Source organism: Artemia franciscana, chromosome 16, assembly GCF_032884065.1.
Source record: "Artemia franciscana chromosome 16, ASM3288406v1, whole genome shotgun sequence".
Taxonomy (NCBI): domain Eukaryota; kingdom Metazoa; phylum Arthropoda; class Branchiopoda; order Anostraca; family Artemiidae; genus Artemia; species Artemia franciscana.
Window position 1 is genome coordinate 13,243,709 of NC_088878.1, and position 14,044 is coordinate 13,257,752.

The 14,044-nt window shown below is 39.6% G+C and overlaps 1 protein-coding gene across 1 annotated transcript in view; it reads left to right on the forward strand.

Annotated features, from left to right (window-relative positions):
- Positions 1-14,044, forward strand: part of LOC136037096 (transcription factor Dp-1-like) — a 98,093-nt gene that overhangs the window by 20,882 nt on the left and 63,167 nt on the right. The window contains exon 3 of the mRNA XM_065719551.1: positions 12,047-12,207. Coding sequence (XP_065575623.1) covers positions 12,047-12,207 — 161 coding nt within the window. The remainder of the gene's footprint in view (positions 1-12,046; positions 12,208-14,044) is intronic.

Below are 14,044 nucleotides of genomic sequence, written 5' to 3' on the forward strand. Positions count from 1 at the left end.
CATTGCCATGTTCTAAACAAGGACTGAGGCCCTAGGACTTAAACGCTCGGCCAAATGAAGTATACTAGGTCTCGAAGTGGATGGGGAGGGTGGAAAAAGCTTGAAAGTGAATCGCCTTTTTAGCTAATAATATATCTATAGAACATGAGCTGTGCTTTTTTTCAATTTTGGAAAGCAACGACAAAATCACTCAATTGTTGAATTTTGAAACATAAAATTTCTTAAAAATAATTTTGGATTTTAGTCATGAACATTATCAAGGAAAAAATACATCTAGCATCTGAAGTGTGCTCTTGGCTAATCAAGTTTTGACTCTTTGGCTGATTTCACATAGGTTTACATGCATGTGTCTCCTTTTGTCTACATATTGTGTATTGGAGCTGTTCTGGTGCTGTGAATGCTTTGGGGTCTCCATCCTCTGATAAGCTCCTTCCTAAATCCCTATCCCGGGAAAGAAAATCTTGCTTGCACGAGCTCAAACAGGCGTTGGGTTCCACCTTTCACGAATTTTCCTAAATCAGAACTGTAGCTAGAAACGGCGCTCCAAGGTAAACTTGAGGAGTGCTGCCTCTCGAGGGAATGATAGCACTTGTATACGACACATCATTGCAACAGACTTAGATTATTGAGTAATTATTCTGGGCTTTGCATGCTTTGGTGGACTTTTGGCTTATAACCACTTTAGGTATGTTCTTTATAATAAATTGCCTCCCAATTGCAGTATAACACTTACAGGCATGAATATATAGTTAGTTGGTGGTAATAGGCATTAGATTGATTGTGTGGACCGTTGGCTCTTATTGATAGGAGAGCATCGCCTATTGAGGAAACTCTTATAGAAATCGAAATGGATCCAGGCTTGCACAAAACTAACTAGAGATGGAAATATCAAATCACTGACGAATTCAGACTTTTTTACCAGACATGTTAGTAGTTTCAGAAGCTCATCTCTCAGAGCTAGGAAACAATAAATTAGGTAATATAATAGAAGTTGTTTGTTCAGTTAGGAAGAACAGGGTAGGGCTCATAATGAACAAGGAAGCCCCTTGCTTACATTGAGAAGGTGTTGAAAACACAATTTTAGTTGCGCAGCTTATGACTGAAAATGCCCAAGGTATCAGTCATAGATGTATTTGTCCCTTTAGAACCGTCTGACGGAGACAGCAATGTCTCCCAGTTTAATTTTACGGTCAGTTACAAGAACAAATAGACATGATCCTAGGTAGAAAATAGCATTGTTATTATGGACTTTAACCCCCAGGCTGGTAAAAATAGTGATAGCTGGTGCTTGGTATAAGCAAATTTGATGCAGGAAAGGAAAATAACAATGATAACATACTGCTATAATTTTGTAGGTAAATAATCTAGATTCAACCAATGCGGCGTTTAGATATAAAATGCCTATCTTATGCATTATTTTATTGTAAATGTAAGACTGACAGGCTCGATGCTGGAGACTAGGGTATATAGAAGCTCTGCTATTGGTGTTAAAAGTAAAGACCACCATCTAGTAGTATGTAGGGCTAATTTAAAGCTAAAATTTAGGAAGGGTAACTTTCTTCAGGGTAGTTATGAAGTTCAGTTGTGGATTCAGATTCCAGGATGAGACACTAGGAAGAACTGACCTAGAATCACTGAATATCAAATGAAACTGGAGAGTATAGCGTTTGACAATGTAGGGAATGGACAGAATAATTTTTGTGCAAGAAGTTTCTTAGTAATAAATCTTGAGACAAAGTAAAGAGAGGAGAGTGATATTAAGTTGAATTAAGGGAATTGACCAGGATCTGGAAAATGCAGCCAGATGGTATAAATAAAGGTAGGAACCGTCCCTCAATTGGTGATAACGAAAATGTTTGTGTAGAGCATTTTCACGATTTGTGACAGAAATGATATAGAAGAGAAGGAAATCTTTTTCTGGCAGCTTGGAAGTGTAGGAAGACCTATTTTGCCAAGAAAAATTACCTACTCCCAGATAAGGATTTTCAAGTGATTAGTGTTGTGTACTAGAGTAATATTTGGTTTTACGCCATCCATCATGCAAAACAAAAGTTGGTTTGGTGTGAAATTTGGAGCTAAGCAATATTATGTCCCCCTTTATATCGATTATTTCCATAGACTTTATCCTGAAGAAAAAGGCGAGGGGCATGGAAGAACATGGTATCTAATGGGAAGGTGTACCTCTCCTAGACTTACATTACACAGATGGTTAACGTCTCCTGGATAAAAATCTTTGCGAAATAAATGAATGCTTCAGGTTTTGAAAGTTCTGAGTGAAAGAATAGGCCTGATACGTAGTAGGTTGGAGGGGAAGGAAGTCAAAGAAAGATTTAAGGGAAAAGGAAAATCCTGGGAGGTTGTAAAGAGGAATGCTTTGAAAAGATTGGGGTGGATGAGGAGTGTGCGTAGCTGTGTTGGCCTCAGGCGGCTTGGTGCTGCGGTGAGTTGTTAGTAGTGTGAACTTAGGTGGAATAGAATTTGTTTACTCAGACAGGAAAGATGGGGTACATAGACAGGAAGAAGGGTTCTTGATGAATAAGGAAGCTGCTAAGTCTTGTTAAGGCTGGGAAGGCATTAATAGTGGAATACTAATTGCTCATTTTATGACTCAAAAGTTCAGGGTATCAGTTATTGTAGTATATGCCCCTGCAGAACCGACTCACGGAAATACTAGTGACTCCGATGAATTTTACTTACAGTTACAACAGTAAATAGACAGGGTCCTCGGTAGAAATATAGTGTTTTTACTAGTAGATTTTAACGCCCTGGTCAGAAAAAAAGGGTGGATGGTATCCAATCCTAGCTTAGGTAAATTTGGTGTAGGAAAAGAAAATAGTAATGGCTTGAGACTTCCGCAATTTTGTAGGTGTAAAAATCTTGTTATAACTAATACTGTGTTTGGTCATAAAATGGCCCATAAGTTAGCATGGTATTCACAATAACCCCCCAGAGCCCTCAGGGGAAGGGCTGTGAGTTATGTCCTGGTAGCATACATGGTATATATATATATAGAAAGGGTGATACTATAAACTTCGAAGTGGGCTTATTGGATTGGTCATCAGAAGTTCTAGTGCCCTTTTTAAGTCAGAGTGATCGGAGGGCGGATCCCCCCCCCCACGAAATGCATCTGATAGAAATTTTGAAATGGCAATTTGTTGTCGTAGAAACCTCAAAAAGAGCTCGTTCGATCGGAAATTGAAATAGAATAGAATAGAATAGGTTTTATTTGCACAATCTTTCGTAGTCATAAAACTAAATGGCGCTTGTGCTTACAAAAAAGAAAAAAGGATTAAATCAAACGACAAAAAAAAATCAGAAGACAAATAGTTTAAAATCAACAATTGTTATACTTTGATACAAAGAAAGGGATGAATGAGTTGGAAAAACGATTTGTGCGTGAAGGAGGTGCTGCTAATCTGTCAAATTTCTTCAACCTAGTACTTCGATGTTTCACTAAAACTGGTGGTAGTATCGATCTGTATTTATCACTTCTGAGAAGATATTGGCCAAATTCAAGGATCAAACTGAGACGACGCTCTTGAAGAGAGGGAATTTGTAAAGTGGATAATGCTAACTTATATTCGGTAAAAGCATCGCACAATATTACTTTGACTGCTCTTTTTTGTATTGACTCAAGCTGGTCACTTAGGTAAATAGTGTTATTGACTTGTGGGCCCCATACGGGACATGCATACTCTAAAATTGGTCGAATGTAAGTAAGATAGGCTATCCTTAGTTGTGTCACTGAAAAACCAAATCGACGCATTAGTATAAGTGTCCGCATCGCACTATTTGCCTTTTTGATAATTGAATCGACATGGAGGCTGAAAGAGCAGTCGATGCTAAACTTGACACCAAGCACTACTGCCGAAGATTCACTAGGATAAGGAGGAGGAGGGCACACAAAGTCTCTCTTCAGGGGATTAAAGCGAAGGATTTTAGTCTTTCCTTCGTTGATTTGGAGGCTGTTCGCAGTACATTCATCTTTGAAGTTTTTGATTATTTCGTTACAGAATTGGGGGACAGCCTCAGACTTCTCAACAATGTACTTCAGTAGGACTGACAAGTCGTCTACATACTTAAATCTTTCTTCATAGCCGGAAAGGATGAAATTTATCACTGCCAAAAACAGTAGACTAGCGAGCTTAGTACCTTGTGGGGCTCCGCATGTAAGCTCGACCCATTCGGAGTCGGTATCTCCTGGGAAAAGACTGTAAACGCACTGATAGCGGGCTTGTAAAAAATTGATCACTAAAAGGAGAATATGTTTTTGCGCACCCATGGTGCGTAGATTTGTGATAGCAACGGAATGGCGAATAAGATCAAAAGCCTTTCGGTAGTCTACGAGGAGAAGGTCGACTATAGCACTTCCTCGGTCGAGCCAGTCGACAATGAGATGGTACATCCGTACTAAATAAACAGTTGTGCTGCTGCCTCTTAAGCATCCATACTGATACGGGTCTAGATGTGCAGAGACCTGTGACATAAGTTTGCGGTAAATAAACGTTTCTGCAACTTTAGAAAGGTTCGGAGTTATTGATATAGGCCGGAGTTGATCACAAGATTTTGGACACCTTACTTTTGGAATAACGCGGACATATGCTCTTTTCCAAGCACTAGGGAATACTTGCTGAAGGAAACATTGGTTGATTATAGAAGAGAGTGGCTTAGCAAGAAAAATGGCGAATTCACGTAACAGCTTTACTGGAAGCTCACCTGGGTAGGACGCACAGCTCGCTTTCAGTCTTAGGAGTTCCTTATAAACAGTGAATTCAGAGACCTCACATACGTCCTCAATCTCTGCACCAGCAATGATAGTATCAATTTCTGATTTGGTGATTGATGGAAATGAGGTACAAATGTCAGCAAAAAAAGAATTGACTTCATTAGCTGAGGTTAAGGTACCGTCCTCTTTGAGGAGCCTTAGATCTCTGAGTGTTGTCTTACCGGTAAGTCTTTTTACTGAGGAATGCCATTTGTGGGGGTCTATTGTGAGTAAGGGAGTAATTTTATCCCTCACATACTGCCTCTTGGCACGCTTGTTTAGTTTAACAATATGATTACGCAACTTGGCTGAAGCTACGGTATCACCAGCGATATGAAGGCGACAACGGGTTTTTATTAAATTCTTTAGATCATTGGTTATCCACGGTTTATCAGTGTCACTCACAGTAATGACTTTTACGGGAAAACAAGTCTGAAATTGCTCCTGAAGCAGAGTATTCAGCTTATTGACTTTAATATTAATATCCTGTTCAGAGCAAATGTCCTCAAACTGATAATTACCGATCCAGCGACCAAATGTAGATATCGAGTCCTCAGTAAGTGGTCGCACCGTATACTTGACTCGTTTTGGCTTCGGAATTGCCGAACTGGCTTCCCAGAAGATGATAAAGTGATCAGAATTTAGAAGGGGTCCTAGGGATCTCGGTGCGTAATAAAAGTCTGTCAAGTTGGTAAAAATCAAGTCCAGTATGCTGCCACTTTGATGGGTAGGTATTGTAACGGCTTGTCGCAAATCTAAAATATTTGAAACCCATTGCCTATTAGTTTGATTGAAGTCTCCGGCAATAACAAAGCCAGGAGAGACATGCTTGCGGCGCATTTTGTCTACGAAAAACTGAATGTGTTCAATCAAGTCTTTCCTGTTTTTAGCACTTTCAGGATAATAGACCGAAGCAACAATTAAACATGAAAATCTTTTTGATAAAGGGCTAGTGCCCTTTTTAATAGTCTAAAGTGATTGAAGGGCAACTAACCCGTCCTCTCATGCCCACTATTTCCTCAATCACATCCAATAAAAATTTTGAGCTAACCATTTTGCTGAATGTAACTGAAAATCTCGGAAATTATGTCTTTGGGGATGATACCCCCCCACAGCCCTCAGAACAAGGGTTATAAGTTATATCCTGGGGGCATATACGGTATATATAGATAGCATGATCGCATAAACTTCGGAGGGGGCTTATTGGATTGGTAATCAGAAGATCTAATGCATTTTTATGGCATTCGGTATTAATCAAGTGACATATAGCGATCGCAAGTTCTGTCTGTCGGTCCCGGTTCTGCTACTTTAGGCACTTCCAGGTAAGCTAGTACGACAAAATTTGGCAGGCGTATCAGGGACCGGACCAGATTAAATTGGAAATAGTCGTTTTCTCGATTTGAACATCTGAGAGGGAGTAAGGGCCGGTTAATTCGGAAAAAATAGAAAAAAGAAGTATTTTTAACTTACGAACGGGTGATGGCATCTTAATTAAATTTGATGTTTGGAAGGATATCGTGTCTCAGAGATCTTATTTTAAATCCTGACCAGATCCGATGACATTTGGGGGAGTTGGAGGGGGAATCTAAAATCTTGGAAAACGCTTAGAGTGGAGGGATCAGGATGAAACTTGGTGGGAAAAATAAGCAGGAGTCCTAGATACGTAATTGACATAGCCGGAAGGGATCTGCTCTGTTTGGGGGAGTTGGGGGGAGAGGGTTAATTCTGAAAAATTAGAAAAAAATGATTAACTTACGAAGGAGTGATCGGATCTTTATGAAATTTCACATTTAGAAGGACCACGTAACCTAGATCTCTTACTTTAAATCCCAACCGGATCCAGAGTCATTAAGGGGGGGGGGAACCGGAAATCTTGGAAAATATTTAAAGAGGGGAGATCAGGATGAAACTAGGTGAGAAGAATAAAAACAATTCCAAGATACATGACTAATATAACTGGAACGGATCCGCTCTGGATCCGGTGACATATGGGGAGTCGGGGGAGGGGGCCTAAAATCTCGGAAAACACTTAGAGTGGAGGGATCGGGATGAAACTTGTTGGGGAAAATAAACATAAGTCCTAGAAACGTGATTGACATAACTGGAACGGGTCCGCTCTATTTGGGGGAGTTGAGGGGGGAGGTTAATTCTGAAAATTAGAAAAAATAAGGTATTTTTAACTTAAGAAGGAGTGATCGTATCTTAATGAAAATTCATATTTAGAAGGGCCTCGTAACTCAGATCTCTCATTTTCAATCCCGACTGGATCCAGCGTTATTGGGGGGGGGGAGCAGGAAATCTTGGAAAACACTTAAAGCGGAGAGATTAGGATGAAACTTGGTGGGAGGAATAAAAACATGTCTAAGATACGTAAATGACATAACCGGACTGGAGCCGTCCTCTTTGGTGGAGTTGGGGGGGGGGAGTAATTCGGAAAAATTAGAAAAAATGAGGCATTTGTAGCTTACGATTGGGTGATCAGATCTTAATGAAATTTGATATTTAAAAGGATGTTGTGGTTTAGAGCTCTTATTTTAAATCCTGACCAGATCCGGTAACATTTGGGAGAGTTCGAGGGGCAAACCGGAATTCTTGGAAAACGTGAAAATTGAGGTATCTTTATCTTACGAATGGTTATCAGATCTTAATGAAACTTGATATATAGAAGGATCTTATGTCTCAGATGCTCCTTTTTCTATTTGAATTGGATCCGGGGACATAGGGGTTTGGAGGGGGAAACAGAAATCGTGGTAAACGCTTAGAGTGGAGAGATCGGGATGAAACTTGATGGGAAGAATAAGCACAAGTTATAGATACGTGATTAACATAATTGGAGAGGATCTGTTCACTTTGGAGGAGCTGGGGGGGGGTTGTTGATTTGAAAAAATTAAAAAATTGAGGAATTTTTAACTTAAAAACGAATGGCCAGTTCTTAATGAAATTTTATATTTAGAAGTAACTCATGTTTCAGGGCTTTTATTTCAAATCCCGACCAGATCCGTTGACATTGGGGAGAATTGGAGAGGGAAACCGGAAATCTTGGAAAACGCTCAGTTGAGAAATCGGGATGAAACTTGGTGGGTAGAATGAGAAAATGTCATACATACGTGGTTGACGTAACCGTACCGGATCCACTCTTTGGGGAAGTTAGGAGGTGGGATTCAGTGCTTTGGTGAGTTTGGTGCTTCTGGACGTGCTAGGACGATGAAAATTGGTAGGCGTGTCCGGGAGCTGCATAAATTGACTTGATAAAGTCGTTTTCCCCGATTAGACCATCTAGGGGGGTGAAGGGACTGGAAAAAGTAGAAAATATGAGGTATTTACAACTTACGAGTGGGTGATCGGATATTAATGAATCTTGATATTTAGAAGGATCTCGTGACTCAGAGCTCTTATTTTAAATCCCGACCGGCATTAAGGCAGCAATTTTGCTTTTAAATCAATCTATTGATTCTTAGAATTTTGCTAGAGCTCATACCATATGAGCTCTTGGCTGGTCCGGCCTCGTCGTAAGTGCCATATGAGCCTTTAGCTCTTGTTTAAGATTCAGAGTGATCCGAGGCTGGATACCCCCGCCTCACACATTGTATTTTCCTGAAATGCATCTCATCGAAATTTTTAAATGGCCTTTTTGTGTCGTAGAAACTTCATAAAGAGCTCATTCGATTGGTAATTCAAAGAGCTAGTCCCCTTTTTGATAGTCGAAAGTATTTGGAGGGCAACTAACCCTCTCCCACGCCCAACATTTCCCTAAACACATCCAATCAAAGTCTTGAGACATCCATTTTGTTTGACGTAATTGAAAGGTCCTGAAATTATGTCTTTGACAACACATCCCTTTTAGACCAGGCCATTTTGTATCGAAGGAGGTGTCGTAGAAACTTTAATAAGGCCTTATTCAATTGGAAATTGAAAGGGCTAGTGTCCTTTTTAATATTGGAAAGTGTTTGAAGGTTAACTAACCTCGTTCCACGCCTACCATTTCCTCAAGCACATCCAATCTAAATTTTGAGGTGGCCATTTTGTTCAACGTAGTTGGAATGTCCGGAAATTGTGTATTTAAGGTTGACAACCCCCTACAACTCTCAGGGTAAGGCTTGTAAGTTATGCTCTGGGGGCATGTAAGGTTTATATGGAAAGGGTGATCGTATAAACATCGGAGGGGGCTCATTTGATTGCTTATCAGAAGTTTTAGTGGATTTTTAGAGATTCAGAATGATGGGAGTGTGGATACCCCCCTCCAACGCCTCGTATTTTCCCGAAATGCATGAGATAAAATTTTGATATTGCTATTTGTTGTCGTAGAGACTTCAAAAAAGGCTCATTCGATTGGAAAGTGAAAGGGTTAATGCCCTTTTTAATATTCGAAAGTGATTGGTGGCAAACTAACCCCTCCTCTCACGCCCACCATTTTCCCAAACACACCCAATCACAACTTGGAGATAACCGTTTTGTTCAACATAATTGAGAGGTCCAGAAATTATGTCTTTGAGGATGACAGTCCCTCACAGCCCTTAGGGCAAGGGTCGTGAGTTATGCCCTGGGGACATATAAAGTATATATATATATATATATATATATATATATATATATATATATATATATATATATATATATATATATAGAAAGGGTGATCGTACAAACTTCGGAGGGGGCTCATTGGATTGTTAATTCAAAGGTTCTAGTGCCCTTTTTTAAGTTTCAGAGTGATTATAGTGTGTATACCTGCCCCCCCCCTACACCTAGTATTTTCCCGAAATACACCTGACAGAAAATTTTAAATTCCCATTTGTTGTCGTAGAAACTTTGAAAAGAGTTCATTCAATTACAAACTGAAAGGACTAGTGCCCTTTTCATTAGTCAAAAGTGATGAGGGCAACTAACCCCTCTTTCCATGCCCACCATATACTCAATCACATCCAATCAAAATTTTGAGATAGCAATTTTGTTCAATGTAAATGAAAGGTCCAGAAATTATGTCTTTGAAGATGACACCCCCCCCAGAGCCCTCATGGCAAGGGTTATCAGATATGCTCTGGGGGCATATAAGGTATATATAGAAAGGACGATCGTTATATACTTCGGACGGGGCTCATTGGATTGGTTCAACGTAATTGAAAGGTCCAGATATTATGTCTTTTGGGATGATCTCCCTCCGATCCCGCAACTCCCAGGGCGGGGATTGTAAGTTATGCCCTGGGGGCATATACCTTTATATAGAAAGGGTGATCGTATAAACTTAGGATAATACTACTTGTAGATAATACTACTACTGTGACTATCATTACAACTACGCCTAACGGCAGGAAGGTGAAATTTTAAGAAATTTTGAGGAGTTAAGATGAACTCAATCAGAACACGCGCTCTGCATGCAAGTTGTCAAAAGGATTTAACAGCAATATTTTCGGAACAGTTTGCTGCGGGAAGTTGAAACTATCAGGGCTTGTTGTGAGGGATGTTGAACTAATAAAAAAAAATTGCATCCTAATGCTGCTGCTTCTTCGCATACTACTACTTCTGTTACTATTTTTACTGCTTCTATTGCTACTAATGCCACTAAAGCGTAGACTACTGCAATTAATGCTATAGCTACTACTATTACTGATGTTAAAACTAGGGATATTAAGGCGAAGAACTTGGACACATAGAAACTGTATGGAACTGAATCGAAACATACTATTCCCACCCAGGTTGTCAAGCGGATGCATCAGAAATGCTTCAGGAATGGTTGATGGTATTTATTAAGCTGAAACTTTCAGCGTTTGCTGAAGAGGTTGTTAAAGAAACAAAAGGTGCTGTGCGCATACTGCTTCTAATGCTGACTCCATGGTCACCAGATCTATCATGCACACCAGAGCTGAGGAATAAGTAAGAGTTGTCGGAGTCATGGACTGGTATGGTTTCTTCAGACAGCCCGTTCAATCTTGTCTCTGATAGACAAAGTGTCTGCTTGGTAACGATTCGATTCCATAGCCATCACTAGCCTTGTTGATTCACGCTTCACCGATCTCACATTCCAGTCATAGATTCGGAATTTATGCCTCCGTAGATTTATTTTGCAGGAAATAGCTCGCACACTTTTCGATCTCGCCGCTATTCCAGAGAGCGAGATCGTGTCGCTTGAAACCGGGGACGCCGTAGCAGCCACAATATTTCTGGGAGTATTCATTTCTTCATAGATGTTTAATGGGAATTTATTTATCCGACAGGTGTCCTCCCCCGTCGACCCCTCCTCCTTTCTTAACTGGGCTTGGGACTAGCCGGCTATGGCAGTCTTTAATTTGCACTGAACATACTCTTGCATACAGAACTTAAATGGACTGCATTATCTTCACGTTTTCCATAGTCATCAACAATAGTACAATTCTCACTGGATGACCTGATGTCCAATGTAAACAAGCATAGTGGTCATGTTTTAAGTATTTTTCACTATTGAGAGTCTCACTTCTAAAAACAAACTGACTTGCGATCGATAAAATGAATGTTCCTCTTACTCCTTGGAGGAGTAATTTGGTCAGGATTTTTCGACTTATTTTCTTTCGGATATTGTCCAGATAGCGTTCAAAATCAAATCCACAATATCATTTTGATTTGTTTCAATTAGTATGTCAACAAATTGAGTAATTGCATCTGGCCTGGGACGTAAAATCTCATACAATAGTCCAAAGATGGAGAATTATTTTTCACTATATCTTCGAGCACTCTTGAAAGAATATTTTCCTTTGGATTGATAAATAGAAAACGCCATCTTTATAAGTAAACATTGGATTAAGGTTAATTCTTAACCTTATTAGGTTAATTTAAGGTAAATTTTTAACCCATCTTTATACTCATGCGAGATTACGCCATCTTCATAAGTAAACATTGGATTAAGGTTAATTTTTACAAACGGGGTTTCCCTACTTGACTGGTGAGCCTTGAGTGTTTTTCCTACCTGGCCCTCGTATTTTTTAAACAATTAACATAACAACTTTGAAAGAATTCTTGAAGAAAATATTTGTTTAAGCAAACGATTCCGTAGCAACCAACTCCCTATAGTTATACGTGACAAACAGGTTCGCATAATCAAGACCAAATTCTCGAGGGATTAACCTTCAAGTATACCCTCTTGTGCGCCTTTAAAAGCCTTATTGGGATACAAATTATGGAATTGACTAAATTGACTTTTGTAAGTTCTTGAAATATCGTCAGAGTCAAAGGTTTAACTGTTTTCCTCTAATAAACTTTGGTTTTGCATAAGGTGATATTTTGAGCATTTAACCTGAGACTGTGTCGTTCTAGGACAACCCCAAATGGTGAAGGTCATAAGAGCTTCAGCTATAAGTGGGATAACTAGTCAAAATGGATCACAACCTATACGGGTCATAAGGACTCATCCCTCGAGTTTCAACCAGACAGGGACACAGATAGTTCAGCAGAGTAGGACTCCATTAGCTTCTTCAGTACGTATTCTTTTTTTTTATTTTATTAAGTTGGTTTGCTTTGCTTATCCTTTTTATAGGTAGTACAACAACCAAAACCGCCAGTCTTCGTAAATATTTTCCTTTTTACTAAACTTATCGAGTAGGGTAGGCTTTTAAAGATCCACGACATAGCTATCGCTTTGAATCCCGATCCCGACACTTTTTTTTAAACTTCTTCAATGCGTAGGTGTTTGTTACGTAATAGGGAATGTTTTCTAAACGGTGCAGGTGCATGTTACGTCATAGGGAATGTTCTTTAAAAGATGCAGGTGTCTGTTAAGTAATAGTTTCTTTTTAAAAAACCTAGGAGGGCCGTCTAGTGGGGGGCCTTAAAGACGCCGGACCCCTAGCGAGCAATTCCACCAGTCCCCTATTATCCAATTCCACGGAGCCATAGGAAACGATACCAATAGGGTCCTGGCATCCAATTCCACTGTAGGCCCCCTATCATCCAATTTCACCAGCGCCCCTAAGCTTACCACCAGGGGAACATAGCGTCCAATTTAAGCGGGGCCCCAAGCATCCAATTCCAATGACCTAAACCTAACCACCAGAGGGCCTTAGCAGCCAATTCCAATGCGGGCCCTAGCATCCAGTTCCACCGGGGGGGCCCTAGCAGTCATATCCAACGGGGCCTTAGCATTCAATTTCAACGATATTCCCTAACCTAACCACCGGGGCCACTAGAATCCAATTCAACCCGGCGCCTAGTGAGTAATCCCAGCGGGAGCCCTAGCAACCAATTTCACCGACAAGACGTTTTTCAAGATGTTTCAAGGTTTCTTTGGATGTCATGTAATAGGGGAATATTTACTTATGTTAAGGATGATGCAATCTCGTGTGATGTGCTAGACTTCCGGGTCCGTGGGGGATCCCCGCTTGTAAGGGCGCACATGTAGAATGTTACATAATGACAACGCACACGTGAGATGTTACGTAGTGACGGTACAAACATCACTGTTGCATAATAATTAGAAATTTTTTTCGGGATTTCTTTTTCTTTCAAGGCGTTTATTTCTTCTTTCAATTTGTTTTTTTTAATGCGTTGTTCTAAGGGGATACTTATTATTTGAAGATTTTTTGTCCACACTAGGATTCGAAAGGGATTCACCCCTCAATAGAATTGACCGCTAACTAGTTGGACCATGAGAACCTTTTCAATATTATGTTTCGGCTAATAAACTTTACATAATAACCTACTGCTTGCAAGGAAAGCCCCTGTTTGCGTTCACTAGAATAATTAAATGTATTGCATGTTCCTATGTGATTGCGGTCAATTGGAACTTGAACGTACTATCAGAACTGAAAGAAAAGCTAGAGTATCATTGTGAGTAGAATATGGTACATCTTCATACATGATCAGAAGTATTTCTTTTCCTCTTCACTACACAAAATTTTACACTTATACTAAGGGCATTTTTGAACGATCATACCAATGTACATGGGCTGCAAGATGATTAAAATTGTCCAAACGATCACCTATCGAAGTTTTAACTTAGATCAATAAATTTAAAAGATACAACCTTTTAGTGTGCATAAAAATTTTATTAATAAAAACAAATTTACAAGTATTATTAAAACACAGAAAAAAAAGCAGTTAAAACTCAACAGCGGAAAAATAAAACCTAAAAAACCCTGACATAGGATAAAATATAAGCAAAAGGAACCATGTCTTAAAGAACGGTGGGGACCTTAGCAACCAATTCCGGAGGGGTGGTTTTGTTATTAAAGGTAAATTTAAACCACATTAAAACATTTTGAGGGCTTTTAATAAAAATGTCACTTTTCTTTGAGCCAACACTTTACATTCCCGATT